This window comes from Polyodon spathula, chromosome 1 (assembly GCF_017654505.1).
Source record: "Polyodon spathula isolate WHYD16114869_AA chromosome 1, ASM1765450v1, whole genome shotgun sequence".
In the NCBI taxonomy this organism is placed as follows: domain Eukaryota; kingdom Metazoa; phylum Chordata; class Actinopteri; order Acipenseriformes; family Polyodontidae; genus Polyodon; species Polyodon spathula.
Window position 1 is genome coordinate 94,391,762 of NC_054534.1, and position 22,192 is coordinate 94,413,953.

At 35.8% G+C, this 22,192-nt stretch overlaps 2 protein-coding genes across 2 annotated transcripts in view; one reads left to right on the top strand and one right to left on the bottom strand.

Annotated features, from left to right (window-relative positions):
• Positions 1–1,216: 1,216 nt before the first annotated feature.
• LOC121324588 (F-box/LRR-repeat protein 5-like) lies at positions 1,217–19,426 on the top strand. Its single transcript, XM_041266656.1, has 11 exons — positions 1,217–1,345; positions 2,450–2,665; positions 8,023–8,118; positions 8,671–8,863; positions 11,631–11,813; positions 12,514–12,639; positions 13,381–13,529; positions 13,634–13,716; positions 14,053–14,769; positions 15,541–15,689; positions 19,002–19,426. Exons 1-11 carry the CDS (start codon positions 1,262–1,264, stop codon positions 19,076–19,078), a joined length of 2,073 nt encoding a protein of 690 aa, XP_041122590.1. The 5' UTR covers positions 1,217–1,261; the 3' UTR covers positions 19,079–19,426.
• A 642-nt stretch (positions 19,427–20,068) lies between these two features.
• Positions 20,069–22,192, bottom strand: part of cc2d2a (coiled-coil and C2 domain containing 2A) — a 29,499-nt gene continuing 27,375 nt past the window's right edge. Inside the window, 3 exon segments of the mRNA XM_041266666.1 lie at positions 20,069–21,408; positions 21,633–21,810; positions 21,890–21,948. Coding sequence (XP_041122600.1) covers positions 21,220–21,408; positions 21,633–21,810; positions 21,890–21,948 — 426 coding nt within the window. The 3' untranslated portion in view covers positions 20,069–21,219.

Consider the following 22,192-nt stretch of genomic DNA (forward strand, 5'->3'; position numbering starts at 1 on the left):
CTTTCACTACATCTTGAAGTGTGACTGTCCTTGCATCTCTCTCTCTTACCATCACTCCAGACATTTGAGAGCCAGTACAGACATCCACTACACTGGTTTATTCTCCTTCTCAGCCTGCAATTTCCCTTTCTCGCATATTCCTAAGAAAGCCATTTTAGGTTTCTCCCTCACCATTCTTTTTAAGGCTTTTCTCAATGACATATCCCTAATCCCCTCCACAAACTGATCACGTAAAACATTTTGTTCATACTTCTGTCGCGCATCTCTGCACACTACCTAACAGTTGTGATAGTGCATGCGAATACCTGTGTACAGCCTCACTATCGTTTTGCTTTAGTCCATAAAAATTTCTCCATAACTGGGGCATGGATCTCTTTTCGCCAAATACCTTGAGTAGAACTTCTAGTATCTTTCCCGGGCCCAATGACGTGGTTACCATCCGCATATCAATCTCCTCTAGTGCAAACCCCTCTAACAGGGATGTGATAAAATCCACCCGCTCGTCCTGATTCCATGCCGTTCGTCCGACACTCCAGTCTCTCGCAGCCTCAAGGTCTCCCTCCCGATGTTGGCACTTCACCGACCAAACCAGCCTCTAACACCAAGTCCCCACTCCTGGTATCAAATGTAAACCCCTCAACAGGGCTGTCATTTCTTCTTTAAACAGCCCTCACCCAGGGGTCTGGGTTCTTTTTCAGGGTCACGGTTCATTCACCAAAATATAGGTAGGAAAGAAGGGTTTAAGACGGGTATACAAGGGAAAGAGGTGAATAATCTTATTCAGAGCAAGAGGGTGGTGGCAGCCTCTGTAAGAAACAGACACACATTATCATCAGGCATTATACTGATCATTTTTGATCAGTAAGTGTAACTCAAAACCATAAATTATATTTGTACCTTACATTTTATTTACGTTGTGTTTATGAGAACATAAAAAAAAAAAAAAATGGCGTATCCTTACTTTAACAACACGTTTAGGCTCATGAGTTTTTTAAAGATTTTTTTTTTTTTTTTTTTTAAGTCTTCTTCATAAATGAATCAATGAATCAGGCTTAGATCGCGCATTGACACTTTTCCCATTTGGCTGAGTGGATTGTGTTGTATTTATGAAGTGTATGCGCAATGTATCACGTAGCCTTGTTTGCTCGCCGGTCACATGACAGTGGAGTGAGTATGGCTCCTTCCTATCAAGCTTCACCTATCGGAAATCCGAACGCACCTCTATGTAGCAGAGCAGCGCTGTCTCCCTGGAGGAGTGAAAATGGCTCCTTTTCCAGAAGAAGTTGATGTCTTTACAGGCCCGCACTGGCGGATGAAACATCTGGTCGGTGTTTATTGTGAGAAGGTGAGTCCTCACGGTTGACTAATTTATTTAACGAGGTTAAAAAAACAAAACAAACGGAAGCTTAATCTACCCGACAGAGCAAAGGAGAATATTTGTTTACGTCTTCGGTCCTGCTACGTATTTGATTATATGTACATGTTACTATTTTGAACTAAAGATTGCTAAAGTGCAGTGTGAAGTAACATACTGTTTTGTTATGTGTGGGGACTAGTTTTAAATTAAGAAGGTTTTTGGTTTGTTTTAGTTTTTTTTTTTTTTTTTCTGCGTAGTGTTGCTTGTCAACCCTTCTAACAAGGTTAGAAATATACGAATACAGATTTAAATAAATATTTCAACTCATTTTTAAATAACATAAATTAAATCTTGTAAATCTGTACAAACACAATACAAAATCTATAACGTTACATGTATAAATCGAAACCCACAACCCATTCCAGTAGTGTACCTCTAAAGTGATAGTTCATAACGGAAATAGTATGTTACAGATTTTTTTTTAAGCCACTAAAATCATTCGGCAGAAATATATTATATATATATATATATATATATATATTATAATTATATATATAGTAATATCTATATTATCATATATATAGTTATATATAGTTATAGATATATATAGTTATAGATATATAGATATAGATAGATACATTTTACTTTCTGTCTTGCACAGTGCCTCTCCAGTGCATGATTAATATCTAGCTGTTTCTATTCTGTGAAATGTGGGCATTTTTCTTCTTTCAAATATTTAAGGGTTAACTTTTTTAGTACTGTATAAAACACCAATAGATAAGACTGTAATTTTAACCAGTGTCTGTGTAAAGACTAATGCTTGTATTTTATAAACATTACGAAAAAGGTGATCTGCAAATAAACTGCTCAATAGCATTTTAGTGTGTCACATCCTGGCACTTCTATGTTCAGCCAATTACGTGTATACACAGTGTTTAATAATTAATGATTAAATGAATAGAACATTTGTATAATTTAGGTTATGTATAGTTTCTAATTGTAGTACGTTAGTTATTGGTTCTCAAAAGTGTATGGTGTTTAACATTGGCTGTTTAACCACAAATTATCATGTTTTCCTGTACTGCACTGTAGCTGTCGAAGACCAACTTTTCAAACAACAATGACTTCCGATCATTTCTGCGGTCGCTGTGTGACACATTCAAGGAGTTCAAGATGCACGAGCAAATTGAAAACGAATACATTATTGGTTTGCTGCAGCAACGCTGCAGAACTATTTATAACGTTCATTCGGACAACAAGCTCTCCGAAATGCTCAGTCTCTTTGAAAAGGGACTGAAGAATGTTAAGGTGAGATTATACATTTACCTTCCTACTTGCATCGCCCATAAACAATTGTCATATTTTATGATATTTAACACATTCTTGGTCCCATGCTTGGATTTGTTTTCTTAGTGACCCAAATAACATATAGACTTATTGAGTGTTTAGTTGGTTATAGACTTGTTTAGTTTATGACTCCCTCCCTCCGAAATAACACACAGGACAGAAAAGGCGACGTTGTTAGATTCTGGCTATTAGACATCAATTAATCTGTTTAGATAGTGGAACTGTCTTATAAGAAGTGAGCGCTGTCTGCCACACACATTATTTCTATATCATTGTGCTGAAAAGTTAAGAAACGAAATATGTAAATATTTGCATTTTGCTAATGTAGGTTTGTATTTGGGAAACTTGTAGGTATTAAATAAATAATACCTGTTACTACTATTTCTAAATAAGAACATAAGAAAGTTTACAAACGTTGCTTGTTTGGTTGTTAGTAGCTTATTGATCCCAGAATCTCATCAAGCAGCTTCTTGAAGGATCCCAGGGTGTCAGCTTCAACAACATTAATATCTGAAATCTGTCGTATTTCAGTTTTGACAACTTAAAAATGTTAGATTAACCAGGTCAAAGTGAACTAGTATATATACAGTATGCATTAAAAAAAAAAAAACATTGCAAATCTGAATATCAATAAATTGAACCCCCTGTATTTCCCCGCTCAGCACTGGGCACTGCAGAACACAGCCTGTAGAGCAGGCAGAACTAACTTGGTTGCTGGTATTGAATAAATGGTTCCTGTTTCCGAAGACGCTGAGTCCCGCGTTTGGATTGCAATGTTTTACTGTGTTCTATATTGAATATGTATCTTGGTAAATAGACCTAACCTTGCAGCTCAACCTTCTGGGATAAGCCATAACAAAGAAACATTTTCAAGAATAATGTCTGCATACAGGCGTGTTAGTGAGATGGGCGAGTTTCTGAAAATTTGTGCACAGTGATTTAATTTCCTGCAAAGGGTGAAAGGGTTATTTTAATTATATTTCTGCGTACTGATAAAACATTTGTACAAAGTACTGGGAAAACTGTTTGTCAAGGTAATTTTTATATTTTGATTTTCAAAATGATTTTAGGCTACATTTTTGTTTTGTTGTATTTTAATTACTTTCCCACCTACCAGCTTCTTGGTTGTCCGGTTACTAATATTGATGTTTAAACCAAATAACTCTGAACTTAATTTAGGACCCGTTCACCAGGGTTGCCAAATTTCTGCTGTGTTTATAGTCCAAAGTCACTTAAAAAATAGCCCAGTTATTTGTTTTAACTAAAAGCAAGCTTATTAGGCCTATGCAAAAAAATAAAAAATAAAAAAAAAGCTTTCATAAGAAAAGATACCTTATATAAATTTGATATAAACTACAAGCCCCAATACAGCTCATCCTGTGTCCATGTACACGTCACTGTCAACAAATCCGTATTGAAGTCGACAAATCAACATTCAACATTGTCCTTCACTTTCCTTCTTCGCCAGATAGTTCTTGCACAACTTTGAGGTGTGTTTTTGGTCATTATGTTGCTGAAGAATGAAGGACTGCCCAACTAGCCGTAATCCTGATGGATTGACATGTCTCTGAAGAATGCTATGATAGCCATGCTGGTTGAGCTTGCCATGCACTTGGTAAAGATCACCAACTCTGTCACCAACAAAGCAACCCCAGACCATCACACTGCCTCCTCCATGCTTGACAGTGGGAACCACACATACAGAACTCATGCGCTCACCCTCTCTGCATCTTACAAATACTTGGCGGTTGGACCGAAATATTTCAAATTTTGACTCATTGGTCCATAAGACTGACTTTCACTCCTCAAACGTCCAGTTTCTATGTTTTTTGGCTCAGGCAAGTCTCTTCCTCTTATTCTGCACTCTTAACAATGGTTTCTTTGCAGCAATTCTTCCAGTTAGGCCAGCTTCACACAATCTCCTCTGAACAGTTGATGTTGAAGCATCTGTACTTCTAGTAGCATTTAGCTGAGCTTGTATTTCAGGGGCAGTTAATCGCCGGTTTTGCAGACTTGTCACTCGAATGAACTTGTTCTCTGATTCTGAGGTCACCCTTGGCCTGCCTGTGCTTGTTCGGTCCTCATGAGTGCCAGTTTCTTCGAATTGTTTGATGGTCTTGGCCACAGCAGGTAGAGACACTTGCAAAGTTCTTGCGATATGTCTTAAAGATTGACCTTCATTTCTTAAAGTAATTACAGACTGCCTTTTTTCTTTGCTTAACTGAGTGTATTTTGCCATTTTCTGTTCCCTTACATTCAGAAATGACAAACTTGTGCCTATGCTACCTATATTTGTAGTAATCATGGACCCTCACCTGTTAACAATAATTGGTGACAAAAGGTTAATTAGGTTACATGCTAGTTAACTCCGAGAACATCTAATTAATACACTTTTATACTTAGGCCAGTGTTATACATGTTTTAGACTTTCAACTGACTTGGACTTCAGACTGAAATCCTCTTGCTTTGGGTGACCATTTCATTGAAATTGACAAGATTTACATTTTCATTTAAAAATTACATTTTTGAATGCAATTCACTTATGATTATCGGCTTATATAAGTACACATATCTCATAATTAAACATTAAGTGTTTATAGACAAGTTTATACATTTAAAAGCATAGATAATCATGAAAAACCTGGTTTCAAGCAGGTGTACTCAGACTTTTGACTGGTATTGTGTGTGTGTGTATGTGTGTGTATATATATATATATATATATATATATATATATATATATATATATATATATATATATATATATTATATATATATAAAAAAAATATATATAGTTTTTTCTGGCTTTGTGTACATTTAACATGTTGAGATGAAAATATAAAAAAAAAAAACATGGGAGTTATAGTAATACAGTAGGTAAGATATTAAAGTTGCTTTCACTTTCAGATATTTCTGTACGTTTTAGTAGTTAGACAGCAGTTAAATGGATGTTAAAATGTGTGTGTTAATTGGATTGCTAGGGAACTTTAAAATAAATTACCTACCTGCTCAACTTTTTTTCGTGGAACAGTATTTGAAAGGCATCAGCTGAAATGGTTTTGATGTTAAAGTATTCCTTTACAGTTCACACACGTACATTTAAGTGCTTTCAATCCAGGAAAATTGTTTATGACAGCCGTGAAGACTTTTCAAAGTTATTCAGCTGATCAGAACATTTTGTAATAATTTTGGAATACAGTATTTACATCCATAATGTTTTGTGCAAATTGTAATGTGGTTGCATTTTTTAAACATTTCTGTTAAATGTTTCTGGAAAATCACATGAGCGAAAACGAGGCCATGCACATTGATCAGTTTTTCAGATTAATATCGAAAATTGTAGCCCCTTATCAGCAAAAAAAAATGTTTAGGGTCAGGTGGAAAAAAAATAATGACGGTCGGTTAACCCGAACCACACTTTAAAAAAAAAAAAAAAAAAAAAAAAAAAAAAAAAGAAATTTGGCCTTACCACATTAAAGTATCATATTACAGATACGAGCAGTTGTAAAGTGCAATAAAATCAGTAGTGAAAGATCAAACTCAAATAAGAGCAAAAAACAGAGACTACAGTAAATAATTGCATGTAAGAGCGAGTTCGACAAAGAGCAGTTAACTTCATTAGGTCATTAATAAGGCGACTATTACTTAGACATGTAAGTAGATTTTATTGAAGGAATCCTTGCAAACAAGCTAAGAAAAGTGCTTGCTGACAAAAAGCTATTCAAATGCTAAACCTGAGATGCTGCTTAAAGTCAGAGGAGCAGAACAGTAATTGAGAATCTAACTCATTATTTGATTAAGTGTTGGTATCAAGCTGCATCTGGTGCATTACGTACGCACGTTGTGTACTTGCTTCTGTCTCAAGTCGATACCTGCTTCTTCAAAAAGTGAAATTGTGTAGCTTGCTTGCATGACACTGGATCACGAGTCGGGTAGAGCGTGCCAGTGTGAAAGTCTTTAGAGATGCTGAGAGCCAACAAGGTAGTGCGCTGCACGAGGTGAAGCAAAGATTTATTTGGTTGTTATTATCTGTATAAATGTCATTTTTTAGCAGAATAACATTGTAAGTGCAAAATCTGTTATTCCTGCCAGGGATGAAAATTGAATGAGCATTCGCCCCCCCCCCCCCTGTCAAATAACACCCTTGTTACAGATGTTTCATTATGGGTGTACTTTTCTGAGAAATTGCTTAGCTAACAAGTGTGCTGCTGGGAAAGGATTGGGAAATCTTCAGACCAAAAGCCAATATGGAATAAAGCCAGAGTTCACAGCTCTGTGTTCAGTTAGGTGTATTTTACATTTTCACAAGGATAAAACTAGTTATAGCTTTATAGTGTTTGTTCTTTGGTGCTGACTGCAGAGTTTACTATTAACTAATTTAATCTTTTTTGACAAGCAGGGTTAAAAACACACACAGTCTTCTGTTTATGTGGATAATTTAGATGCAAAGCAAGTAAACACAGTAAAATGTATTGTTGCCGTACAGTAAACTATTGAACAGGTACAGTATGCTATTTGTAGAATTATCACACAACAGTGAAACATTTGCAATTAAACTTTCTAAGGGAATTCTTAAGCATAAGTTATGCAATCCAAATGTGCATCATGGTAATCATCTTTTTCATGTTGCTGATCAATCAGATTTGTTATTTACAGCCAGGGCAGAGATGTTAAGTCACTGACCACAGGGAACCTGTAATCGTTTATTCAAATAATCGATTAGAAAAGTGTTTCAAATCATTTAGAAAATTTACTAATCGCATAATCATTTCTATAGCGTTAAATTACTCAAGCTCCTGACAAATAATAATAATTAAAAAAAAAAAAAAAAAAAAAAAAACACACACACAGGCATTCTTAAAATTGCAGGGTGATACCAATACTGTAGCAATGGGTAACAGATGGTTAGAATGCACCATTGCACAATATTAAAACTATGTTTATCCAATTTAACACAAGGGACTACAAAATAGAGGTATTTTACAAAAAATGAGCTCATACAATACAGTATTGTCGGCAGTCAAGGTGTAATTATTTTTACTTAAACCGCATTAATATTAATATGCAAACCGATACCAAACAGAACATGAAGGAGATTGCAGCCAGTAAACTGATTGCTTAACTTTATATCTACTTTTCAGATTTGACTACTGGTCAGAAGGCATTCAGTAATAGATAAATTCTGTGTTGGCCAAGGCATTTATTGACACGTTAATGCTTTTACCTTTTTTTTAAAATTGCCTTTGAGATAATCTAATGCATTCAAGGGTCTGCAGTCCCTTCAAGTTAATCACTGGATGCTGTTTATATTCTTTTTTAGAATGAGTATGAACAGCTGAACTACGCAAAGCAATTGAAGGAGAGGCTGGAAGAGTTTACTCAGGATTTCCTGCCTCACATGAAAGAGGAGGAGGAGGTATGTGTGTTACATCAGAGTTTAAGTTTCATCATGTATTCTTGTCATTAAATTGTTTCACCAGGAGTGATCTGTTTCACAACTGTCAGATTGTATGTACATAGGAGTGATGCATAATACACAGTTAAAATACTGGTTGTGGATTTGTGAACTGTTTTGTTACAGAAATGTTTGGGAAGTGTTAAACTGTAGTACTGGGTAAGGGCCTTTTTATATGGGTTAGGATAGCAACTTAAAATGTATTTCATTGGAAATAGGGGGACTGAAACAAATGTTTTGGGTATTTTTGAAAATGTTAGTGCATTTTTTAGAATTATTTTTTAAATATTTATCTGGACTCTCACGTGGTCACTAGATTTGTTTTTTTGTAAATTCTCTAACCATGTTAATTAAGAATTTATAATTTGTGAAAAGTGAAAAAAAAAAAAATACTAAAACACGTTATTAACACGGCATGGTCATTTTCATTTAAAGTTTAAAAAAGAAAGATATTTAAACATGCACATCATCTCAAACAAAATTCCAGTTGCATTCAGTTGTTTGTAATGCAAGGTGTTCCAGCCGATGCTGATGGAGTATTTCACCTATGAAGAGCTGAAGGATATCAAGAAGGTGGTGATTGCTCAGCATAGCTCACAGAGGAGCTGGGACACAATGGAGCTGTTAAAGGGGCTAAGCCTGTGGAACCAAGCTGAGGAACTTCACAAAGTGTTCAAGTACTCTGCAGATGAGAAAGTGGATGAAGGTAAGCAGTTTGGTGGCGATAATGACCAGGAAATGGTGAGGGTATTGTGTTAAACCTTCAACAGAACACCTTGTGGAAGATAATAATTACAAACAATAATGCCCCAGGTGTTCTTTTCAAAGTTAAAGCAGACTTGGGCTAATTTTTTTTTTTTTTATCTTTCTCTAATGCACACTCTTACCTCCATAACTTTTAGGATTGTTAGGATTCTCCAAATGGGAACTAATTATATGCTTTCAGTTTTTACAAAGTTGAAAAACAAAGGTGTTTCTTGCTATTAAATATCGTATTCCTTCAGATTTTAGACTCCCACCCTCATTTTGAGGAAAAAATAAAACACAATTTAAAGAGTCATGTTATAGGGTCGGATTTGTGAGTGCTGACTATTTACACATTGTACAACTGAAAAGGGAATTTCTTTTTAAAAGGTCTTTTAACCTTGTTGAACTGCAGCAGTGAAGATCTCAGTGCTAGGCAACGTTAACTTTTCTTGTAAATCAACCAGTTCTGCTTGTTCTGCACCAACAAGAAGTAATTAGAGATTGTCGTGTATAATCAATTGGGTATTTGAACAGCATACTGGAACTGTGGTACATTAATAAGCAATTGGCCAATACGAAATGCCAATATGAAATACAGCATTGTATTTGAATTCACAAGTAATTTAACAAAACAAATGCTTGCATTAAGACACATTATTGAATTCACAAATCAATCAAATGTTATCTGCAAGAAACTTATGGTATATAGGTGGGTTACGTGCGTATAAACTTTTTTTTTTTGTACGATACATGGCCTAGGTAAGGTACACAAAGAATGTTTCCAAGTTTAATTTTCAACACATGACATATGGGGCCAGATGTTTTAAGATATTTAAACCACAATGCAGTTTACAAAGTAAAATAAATCTACAAAACTAGAAACAAACAAAATTAACACAAAAGGTTCATTTTAAAGACTCAATTATTCCAGAGTGGACTGTTGTTTGTCTTCTACCTTGGTGCCAGTTGTATTTTGGTGTTACAAAAATAAGAAAGCTGACCCATGGTATCTCATTCTGATTATGAATTACTCAAACTGTGTATGTACTGTTTAATTTAATTTAAAAACTGGTTCTTTATTCTACAGGCTGAGAAAGTTTGTGAACCCCAGTGATAATTATGGAAATTCCATAGTTTTACCATGATAGCCGCTTGAATCAAAACCAGTCTTTTCTTAAATATCCAATAAGGTTTATATTAACCTATTCCATGTCTTTTGAAACAAAATTATGTATAAATTAGATATTAAATTAGGTAGATCTTCAGGGAGGCCCCACCCTATATAAAGATCAGAAACTTTGGTCTTCACTATACAGGTGTGTGGTAACATGTCATGCCACGATCAAAAGAAATCTCTGAGGACCTCAGAAAAACAGTTATTGATGCTCATCAGCCTAGAAAGGGTTACAAAACCATTTCCAAGAATTTTGGGCTCCACCAATCCACTAGCAGACAGATCTACAGATGGAGGAAGTTCAAGACCACAGTCTCTACCCAGGAGCAGTCGTCCTACCAAAATCTCTCCAAGAACAAATCGAAAAATCATCAAAGAAGTCACAAAGAACCCCAGAGTAACATCCAAGGATCTGCAAGTCACTCTCACCTTTGCCAATGTGAGTGTTCATCCCTCAACTATCATAAAAAGACTGAACAAGAATGGTGTTCATTGAAGGATAGCCAGGAGTAAACCACTGCTCTCTAAAAAGAGCATTCCTGCCAGTATGAAGTTCACCAAAGAGCACATAGATGATCCACAAGACTTCAGAAGCAGTGTTCTCTGGACAAACGAGTCAAAGGTAGAACTTTTTGGCCTCTGTGAGAAACTTTGGCGAAAACCAAACACTGAGTTCGAACAGAAGAACTTCATCCCAACCGTCAAGCATGGTGGTGGGAGTGTGATGGTTTGGGACTGCTTTACTGCCTCAGGACCTGGATGGCTTGCCATCATTGACACAACCATGAATTCTGGATTGTATCGGAAGATTCTAGAGGAGAATGTCAGGCCATCCATCCGTGAGCTGAAGCTGAACCGAAAGTGGGTCATGCAGCAAGACAGTGATCCTAAACCCAATTGAAATGTTGTGGCAGGACCTGAAAGCGAGCTGTCCACGCAAGGAAGCCCTCAAATGTCACCGAGTTGAAGCAGTTCTGTAAGGAGGAATGGGCTAAAATTCCTTAAAACCGATATGAGAGACTGACCAACATATACAGGAAATGCTTAGTTAAAGTCATTGCTGCTTAAGGGGGTGCCATCAGTTACTGAATCTAAAGGTTCACATACTTTTTCATACATAGATAGTGAATGTTGAATCATTTGTGGATAAATAAATGTTGAAAAAGTATCATGTTTTTGTGTCATTTGTTTAAATAGGTTATCTATTATTAGGACTTAGGTTAAGATCTAATAACATTTTATGGGCGAAACGTGTGTTTCTTTTCTTTGTGTTAATTATTCTCAATATGTTTTAGAAATTAAATGAATTCTTTTCAAATGAAAAATCTTTGAGTGCGGACCGTTTCTCATTTTTTCACTATATCCGTTTGGTCTACGCATCGTATTGTGTTGCTGCTTTTTGTGATGCTTTTTTGAGCGCAGGGTTTTCTTTTGTTAAATTAGGTTTGAAATATGTGGAAATCCTAAGGGGTTCACAAACTTTCTCGGAAGTATGTGCAATTTATTGCTGTGTATTGTATCGTCATCTTTTAGTGGGATTTCTGTTTTGCAGGCTTTGAGAAGGACACACAATCTGTTCATGTTTCCCACCTTCCTCCTGAGGTAATTCTGAAGGTATTCAGGTATCTCAGCCCAGTGGAGCTGTGTCGCTGTAGCCAGGTCTGTACAGATTGGTCAGAACTCACTAAAACTGGATCTCTTTGGAAGCATCTCCATCCTGTCCACTGGGCCAGAGGTAAAGATCAACTGGGTTTTTCTTTATGGCTTTTTGAAAGCTACTGTTGCTCTAATGACAATTTCTATGGAGTTCATGGTCTAATCTTTTAAATCTAAACACTGGTTCATACAACATATATATATAGCTAGTTGCATCACCATCTTCTGATTTTTAGTATTTTATGCAAATATCATTTGTGTGTAACAAACAGTTCACGAAATACTCGAATGTTTTCATTCAACAACATTGATGTACAAAAACCATTTGTCTTCTAGAGCTGCTTATTTCAGTCACAAGATGAGCTTAAAAATTGACTCCACTCATCTATTTGTAAATAAAATATATATTTCTGAATTTGTGTGTGCTTAACTTTACGGCTTAGTTCACAAAAGATGCCTTTCAAACAGAAACTAAATTAGATTTTTAAAAGACTGTTCTAACTTGGAACATCATTTTGCATCTTAATCCAGGACATGTGTGAGAAGTACTGCTAGTCTGTTTATAAATGTTGAGGTTAAAATATTCCTTAAGGGTGTGCAGGATTTGGATCTGGGGTTGGAGGTGGCTGGGTTCAACCAGAATTGGACCTAGCTAGGTCAAAAGAGGGTATTGACAAAAAATAAAATAGAATTTTGTGCTACTGGTCAGAAAATCATTTTTACACAAGCTGTACCTTTGCTTATGATTTTATTTACTTATTTAATTTATTTTTGTCCAGGTGATTATTATAGCTGCCCGCCTGGAGAGCTGGACCTGGAGCCCGATGATGACTGGGTAAAAAATCGAGAAGATGAGAGCAAAGCCTATCAGGAATGGGATGAAGATGCAGATATTGATGAATCTGGTGAGTCTAGGCTGGGAGTTAGTAGCAGTTTATCTTTTGGTGGTTTATATAGGAAAAAGTAGCAAGGTTAAATATGTTGTTGACTTTATTAAACATCACATGAGAAATATCCATCAGTGCAGAAATTACTGGATGATGATTCTTAAGAACACCAATAATGGGGCTCCCAAGTGGAGCGTAAGATAAGCCATGTAGCCTGGACGTCACTGGTTCGTGTGCAGGCTATTCCACTGCCAACCGTGGATGGTGCACAATTGGCTGAGCGGCTTAGGTCCGCCAGGGTGTTCTCAGCTCACCGTGCACCAGCGACCCCTGTAGTCTGGCCGGGCGCCTGCGGGCTTGACTGTAAGCTGCCCAGAGCTGCGTTGTCCTCCGACGCTGTAGCTGAGGTGGCTGCATGGTGAGTCTGCAGTGTGAAAAGAAGCGGTTGGCCTGCAGCACACGCTTCGGAGGACGCGGGTGTGGTAGCGGTGAGCTGAGGCTAAAAATAATTTGATATTCTAAATTGGGAGAAAATACAAAAAATAATTGGCGACCACTAAATTTAAAAAAAAAAACAAAACAAAAAAAAAAAAAAAAAAAAAAAAACACCAGTAATGGTATAATAAACATATTTACAGAAATGTGTTATGCAGTAAACAAGAACAAAGTACATACAATATTTCTTTAATTTCCATTGATTTGCTTTTGTTTTAAAAGGTGTGGAGAACATCAGTGTATAATCGCTGTTTGTTTTTTCAGAGGAGGCTGCAGAAAATTCCCCAGCTGTTAACATTGCACAGAGAGAGAAGCACTTGCTTAATGGGATGATTAAAAATCTGCTTCCAGTGGTCGGACTGTCTGTGAAGTCTCTCATCCTGGCATACAGCTCTGCTCTCTCCAGTAAAATGGTATGAACTACAAAATAAAAAATAAAACAAATATTTTAAAAAAGAAAACTCAATTGTTATGGCATTGGTAAAATAGTGAGAGGTTTATTTGTTTTGTATTTCAGATACGACAAATGCTTGAACTTTGTCCAAACTTAACACACTTAGATCTCACGCAGACAGACATTACTGACTCGGCATTTGACAGGTACTGGTAAATAATTTTTACTGTTTCCATGTGTGTAGCAATAGTTGATTTATTTTAGTAACTCTGGATTAAAGCTGCATAATTGTTTTATTGACTGCATAAAATCATGATATAAACATACACAAACATATATGAATTAAATATATATATATATATATATATATAATAATTGATGGAGTAAAACAGTTGGAGTTAAAACTCTTCATTTGACAGGTAAATCATTGCCCTATCACTTCCTTGTATGTGCAACTATGTGTGAAGCAATTGGTGTGTAGAAATTTTTGTAATAAAAAAAATAATAATCCCACTTGTGTTGTCTTCTGGATTTTATCATAGCTGGTCGACAGTTGGGAGTTGCCAGGCGCTGGAACACCTGGACCTGTCTGGCTGTGAGAAGATCACAGATGTGGCATTGGAGAAACTGTCCAAGGCTCTTGGAGATCTCACAATGCCAGATGGAAAAGAGGGAATTACTAAGAATTGTCAAAACAATTGTGCAAAGATCTTAAAGGCGCATCAACAGATCAGCCTGCAGGCCAGCACTGAATGCGGTCTCCGTATGTGTGGGCATCAGACACTTCTCTTTAAAGGCAAACCCGGAAGTGCAGTGAGCGTATCCTCACGGGTCTGGGTGATAAACCGAGCAAACCTGGTCGATATTGAGGATGCGGCTGAGTGGAGGCAAACAAGCGCTGAGGGTCTTCGTCTTGTAGACGCTCCACCAGCAGGCAGCACTTCCAGTTTAGCTTCTTGCTGTTGCAGAAACAACAATCGTGGCTTAAGGACTAGTGCCTATAGGCAGCAGCTTACCTCTCCTGCTTCCTCAGCACTTTGTGGCCATTCATTCTGCTGTTCTGATACAGCACTAAGGACTATTGAAACACTCCCAGAACCCTCTGCTCTGTGCAATAAAATGTTAAGGACTAGACAGACAGAGGAGAAGGACATGGCTTGTTCTGGGAGTGAAAAAAGGACAAATCAACCCAAAGTCAGGCGTGCTCTGAAGTTTCTGAGTTTGTCTGGATGTTATCAGATCACAGATCTTGGGCTAAGGTAAAAACCCAGCTCCTAGAATACACTGCTGTAAAGTATTTAAGCTCTGCATACAGAAGGAAACTTTCTGGATGTTTCCCGAAGTGGGTCCTGGTTTGTGAAAATGTTTCCAGAGACCTTTGACCAATCAATTTCCACAGAATATGGCATGGTTTTGGACAACTGCTAAAATAAATATTTTTTATTGATATGTTTGCTGACAGTCCAATGCCATGTCTGTTCAACATTAAAGATAGTGCCATAATCATAGCCTTTCCTTCATTTCCAGATTGTACAGCGGGAATGATAATGCATTTTTAAAAAAGGAAACATGGTCATTTTTTAAAGGCATTTTCTCATACACCTTGTATCCTAAGTTGACCAAGGGGTTTGTTTCATTCACTACGTTAGTTAAATATTTTTTGTTATTCAATTTAACATAACATCTTTTTACTTTTACCCCCCCCAAAAAAAAAAATGATATATATATATATATATAGATATATATAGATATATATGGGGTGGGGTTGATGCATGAAAAACAAGCTCAAGGTTTTCCATCAAAGGGATTTAGCCGTGCCTTCAGCTGTCGGTAGTCGATTTTGTCAATTTTACAACAGCTTTGATCCATCTTACCTTTTTTTACTAAAGTGACTGGGACATGGACGAAAACACCAGGAATTGTTAAAGATTGACTGAAAATATTATATTGTTAATTTGAAGCAGAGCGAGAGCCTGCCAAGAATTCTGATTGGTTTGTGTTTTAATAGCTTTTTCTTCTGCTTCTTCCAGAGCCCTCTCCTTGCATGGCGGTCTTCCTCGTTTGGAACATCTCAATCTTTCTGGCTGCCTGTTCATTACTGAAGTTGGACTTCAGGAGTTGGTCTCTGCTTGTCCTGCTCTAAACGATGAGCACTTCTATTATTGTGACAACATTAACGGTAACAAAGCGTTATGTACACTACTCCTAAAACAATCAGTTGCAGTGTCTTTGCACACTGCCTGCCTTTGGAAAGCCGCTTTTTTTTATCTAGAAAGAAAATAGTGAATGATTGACATTATTTAAAATATGTTGCCAAACCCACATTTATCTGTTTTAAAAAAAAAAAAAAAAAAAAAAACAACCTCATCTTGATTATTGCAATTCTTTGTTGGTATACCTGCCACAAACTTAGAAGGCTTCAGGCTGTTCAGAGTGCAGGTGCCAGGCTGCTTTCTCATACTTGTTGTTCTCAACACATTACTCTAGTGCTTAGGTCCTTACATTGGTTACCAGTGAGCTGCAGAATTGATTTTATATTTGCTGTAATAACTTATAAGGCCCTTTATGGATTAGGGCCATCCTATCTCCAAGAACTACTAACTCCTGTATATTCCTAGTTTTCTAATGTGTGTCCGGGTGTTTTTTTCGGTTATCATTTAAAAATCGAAAACTTTAAGCTCTAATCATAAGAGAGGTAAATAATGATGATAAACACTTTTCTACATAGTGTTACAGTATTTACTACCATTTTGGTTTCGTTGTGGTAAAAAAAAAAAAAAAAGGAAATTAAAATAAGGGAATGATGGCAATCTAACAATATTCAAGTTAGTTACAATAAAAAATAAATAGTTAAAACCTTAAAGAAAACCAGTTGCAAGAAAGTATCAAACATTTCTAAACTATTGACCTGAAAAATGAAGTTTTGCAAATTGTGCAAGGCCTTTTACTTTTTATCAGGACTCTTTTCAGAGATGGCATTATTAGGGGCAGTAGAAATCCATGTGCTTGAAGGGTAGTGTTTGTTGACAACACTGCTATACAGAAAATATGTGGTATAGCAAAGTAATGAGTTTCTGTAGCTCAAATCTTAACAGCAGTTTCTAAATAGACATCATTTACTGTGTACTTAACTAATATCACATATTAACATCACTAAACATAGTAAAATACTGTACTGTGGCCACTGTTTAGAGCACTTATTTCACTTTGTAACATTATTATGCAAATAATTCCAAACATTACATTATTACTAAGTGCATCTGCTATCTTTGTGTAACCTGTTTATCTTAAATACAGTCCTAAATAGCAGTGAAATTTATAATACTTCCGGAGTTCAATTTTGAGACAGATTCTTCCTATCTGTTTTTAATGACATCTCAGATAAAAAATGGTACACAGGATATTTGCATGTCCTCCAACAGTATTATCAAATGTTCACAATAAATGTTCTGATTAGAAACATTACTGTTTAAGTAAATTTGCATGCCTAACATTAAAAATCAGTGATTTTATTTAACAGCAAATACTGGGAAACAAACCTTTTTTTTTTTTTTTTTTGAAGAGGAAAGGTAAGTGGAGGTAAGTAATACATTGAGAGTGGTGCAGTTTTGTTATTTCAATTAGCTATAAAATGAAAAGGAGAAATGTAATTGTAGGTTGTTCATCTGAGGATAAAAGTACAAAGTGGACCTCTTTATAGAATTGTAGGTGTACGGTAGCTGTTTCTGTAAACAACTGTTTGGTTTGGTTACCAGATTTTATTGATCGACACTATAATCCTGCAAATGCTATGATTTTGTACTACCTGCTCTAGTGTAACAATTATTATTCAGTTCAGTTGAAAACTAAACACCTGCTTGAGGTACTCGGGTGTTCCGGCAATTCAGTTAATAACTAGAGTGATCCCCTTATATAAAGCTGTAGTCGGGGTCCAGAGGTAAAATGTATGTTTAATTTGAATAGAAGTGCTAGGGGGCAAATGGGAGCCACAACCATATCGCTTTATTACCTGTTCCATAAAGAACTGCCTTAAAACAAGAAAGCGCTGTATGGAATTTACAAGCAGACAATACAGCAGGGGTGGCCAGTCACGATCCTGGAGGGCTATTCCACTCCAGGTTTAACAGGTAAAAATATGATAATGAACTACTTCAGGGTTTGGATGGAGGGTCAGTTGGTTCAATTAAACAGTTTTAAACCAGGAATGGAACAATTAAACCAGGAATGGAAGACCCAACTGTGACCACCCCTACGGATACAGTGATTCGGTGACACCAGCATTAACTCAAGGTGAAACCCAAAGTTGATACTATGACCATGTTGTAACTGCTGGTTGGCTGGTTTCAGACCATTGGGTCTGATCTGGACTATGTTTACATAAAAGTTAGGTTAGGTAGTCCAAGATTAGTACAGTGTGGTTTAGCCTGTGATGTTTAAAAGGTAAATTTAGCAATGACAAAACACTTACAGTATGTTGTAACCTCCATACAACAGTAGAACAAGTTACACTTTTACATTAACTGCTGTTACCTTGTATTGGGGTACAATAAGTTTTTTTTTTTTTTTTTTTTAAATGTTTGTTTTTGTGCTATTAAGTTGTATTTTGTATGATAACCTTTAACCATTAGACGACCACACAAATAGAACATTTGTGTTCTTGCATTCCCACAGTACAAAGGTCACCTTTACACTGTTCTATTAGAGTATTTGTTAGAACTTTACAAAGACACAGCATCAAATGGGGAAAACCATGTGTTGTACATTTCATTTCTAAACTTCCTGTTTAGTAATTTGAGTAGATTGATGTAGTGGGAACCTTTAGTTACTATGAATCTGTATTTTAAAAGTACCTCTATTAAATCAGGCTGGTTATGTCATCTCAAATGACCACCATTACAATGCCAAGACCTCTTGTACACGGTTAATGAATGCTTTTGTTTTAAGAGCACCTTTTCTTTCGAGCTTCAGTTTTAAAGTAAGTTTTTACAATCAGCCAAAAAAAGGAATGCATCATCTAACCACCTGTCTTTTAAACAAACCTATGTTGCTGTGACTGACCTCCCATATAAGTAACAAAGATTGAAACCCATTTGTACAGTTATCGCAAATGCTGTTTTATATATCTCTGGAAGCTCTGTTGGTGTGATTTAAGTAATTAACCTGGTGTGCCTCTCCTCTTTTTATACAATTTAGCATGTGCAGTTCTAAATTGTATAAACATGCTTAATGATGTGTAAGTAAATACCATGGTTAAAGACAAGTAGTGAGGTCTGAATACACTACCTTGGAAACCAGGGTCTCATTTTTAGGTAGAAGCGAATTCTAAGACTGATGCTGACAAGACAAGGAATATTCTGAAATAGATTAATCAACAGTTCATTGTACAGAGAGGTATCCAGACCATAAAAAATGAACAGCAGCGTAAGTTTATATGGGAACGTCCCCATAATTAGACACTGACAGCATTATACTTGTATGTCTTTCTACACAGGTCCCCATGCGGATACCGCCAGTGGATGCCAGAACCTGCAGTGTGGTTTCAGAGCATGCTGCCGTTCTGGGGAATGAACTCCTCCCCCGCCCTTTCTGTATGCTTCTCATAGCTGTACAGGCTTTACTTCATGCACTTTACACTAGGAATAACATTCAATGTATTATCCTTCAAATGTCCTGTACAAGGATGGATTTGGGATAGCTTTTGTTCTCAAAATACAGTTATGTTAAAGATGTTGCCTCATCTCAATCTGCTTTAATTACATAAGGAAAAATATATGTAAGTAAAGGTTGTTTTGTTAATATCTTGAACATGGTTATTTAAAAAACATACTGTAGTTGAAAAATAAGGGTCCAATATGGAGTGGTATATTCAATGCTTGGTAATTTAGATGTATGTTGAATAAACTTCTGAAAAAAATACAACTGACTTTTAAGGTTATTTACACAATCAGATTAATACCCATAATTTAACTATTAGTTTTCCCACATTTGGAAAATAACCCCATTGATATATATGCCCAGAATTTTACTTTTTTAGCAATAGCAATTCACCTTCAAAAAAAAAAAAAAAAAATAATAATTTACCCACCTGAGGTACAATTCATTATTTTTCATATTTTTGCTAAAATTTGAAAAGGATAAACCCCAAATAGATGCATGCAAATGTATAGTTCAAAGGCTTTATTATTTAGCTTTAAATAAATGCTGTACAATTAATTGCCATACCTAGACTGCTAAAACTGCTGGCCCACATGCAAATAGTGAATTTAAAGTATTGGTTTTCCTTCAAGTAGAAAAAAAAATACATGTACATGTTTTTAAAAAAAATAAAATAAAATAAAAAAAAAAAAAAAAACTTTAAATGTTGTTTGTGTGGGTATTAAAAATACAGTAGTCTCCAGCTAAGAGAACACCCCTCGACATTATATAAAGCTATTTAACTTAGTGGACTGAATTTTTTTTTTAAATGTAGTGATTTATTGTAGTGGTTTTTCATGATGTGCTTTTTTTGCACTGCACACTAGCTTTAAAGTTTAATGTTTTGTGAAAATAATTGAAATGACAAAAGTGGACAACATACTGCAGCAACTTTTAATTGTATTTCACTGTGTGAAGTGCTCTACCTTTTGAATTTTAAGTATGCCTAATCTATCTAGTTAATGTTAATATGCTTGTAATTTCACCCCTGCCTGAGTTAGTGCCCCCACCCCCCACTTTTGCCTTAATGACAATCTGGTATTTAGGCATATATTGTGACACTATGACAAAACTTAACCATCCTTAAATATACTGTAGTCACAGCTTTGTTTTATTTAATATTCTGTGGGAGTGCATGATTAAATGTAAACTACTGATCTTTTAATTTAATAAGGTAAAAATACAAAAGGTGTTCTTTTTAGGACCATACCCCATAAAATTCAGGACACATACAATAGGAAGAAATTATGTTGCAGTTTTTAGTGCTATAGTTATGGGGTTTAGTACCAATATAAAAATAATTTGCTATCATTTGTGTAGAAAAATAACAATAAAACATTCTTAACATCACTAAAAAGAACATCTTTACATGGTTATATTTATCAGAATAAATTAAATTGTAGTCAATGTGTATAAACATTTGAATTAAAATTAGGACTTTGAGCTGTGGTATTTAAATTGAAAAAAAAAAAAGTCCTTATTTTTATTTGAGCTTTTTTTTTTTTTTTTTTTTTTTTTTTTTTTGTGTTGTTTTTTTGAGCACTAGGGAAATCGCCCTATCTGGGGTTATTCTGAGGTTATCTCTAAAAATAAGTGTTTGATGTAATCGAGTGGGATTCCTTAGTACTGTACCATGTCCTAGAAAATCCAGCTGGGGAACATATTTGAAAAATATATAAGGTACTTTAACATAGCACAATAGTGGAAGCTCGTATAATTCCTATTAGCATTGATGTACCATATGAAGATTCCTTTTACTACTGGTGTTTGGGGATGTCAAATCATTGCCAATGCTTCCATGGTTTGAAACTTTTGGTGCAACATCCTGATAAAGTGGCATTCTTTATAGTCATCTTGTATATTCATACACTACAATACCCAAATAGCAAGTAATCTGCATCTCAAAGTATTACCTTCATTAAAAAAAAAAAAAAGCTAAAACTGAAAATATAATATACTGAGTTTGGACTTCATCAAAGAACATCATAGCTCTTCGATAGCTAGGATGTTCATAGCTATCGGTTGCGGATGAGTGAAGCCACGTACACCCACACTGAGAGGACATTGTTTGGGTAAGGTTGGACATGCACAGCCAGGGCAAATTCCACATTAGAAACTTCAATGTTGTGCACACCAGTACTGTATACTGCTTCAATGACAGGCCTTATTTCAGAGAAAGACATCTGTATTGGAAATCCAGATATCTGAAAGAAAAAAAAAAGGTTAACATATTTTGGTTCAGTCTGACCATTACAAAGTTATTCAACACTGCAACACAACAGTTTGTACTGTTTTCAATGGATGTTGTATTTCAGGAACCCGAAATCCTCTCTTAAGATTTATTGGAAAAGCATGTATACTTATACTTATCTCCTACCATAACAGTCCATTGAATTGGTCTTTCGTCTGCATTACAAAGGTTACTCACTCTGTAGTCTCCAAGCAGGCTTTGCAGCTCCATCCTGTGGTCATCTCCCACGTCCTTCCCGTGATTCAGCTCCAGTTTGGGCAAGAATTGCCTCAGAGTCGATGTGCAGTACCTGTTCCAGCGTGTCGGATGCCTGGGCCGCCATTCCATGATCTTTTCCTTTAGAATCTTTTCTATCCTGTATGAGACAAACATTGTAAGATTTTTAAATATTTTTGTTTACCAAAAAATACATTCTGATACTTGGTGGAAATTACCTGTCCTGCAGTTCAGCCGCGGCAGCCTTATCTGTGCGGCAATACATCAACTCTTCCGGCTGAAATAAGGAAAAGAGAACATTGAAAGAATTTTACAATTTTGTTTCTGTTTCTGATTGATGCAAGTGATCAAGTAAGTTACATTTATAATTTGTACTGAAGTATCATGGTAGTAGGTATGATTTGCTGAGGAAGTTGCAGTGATCAGAATCTCTAAGGTGCTACAGCTGCTTTCTTTTGACTAATATAATGGTGAATAAAGAAAAGTCATATGCTCCATGGAAAAAAAACTCAGAAGTGGAT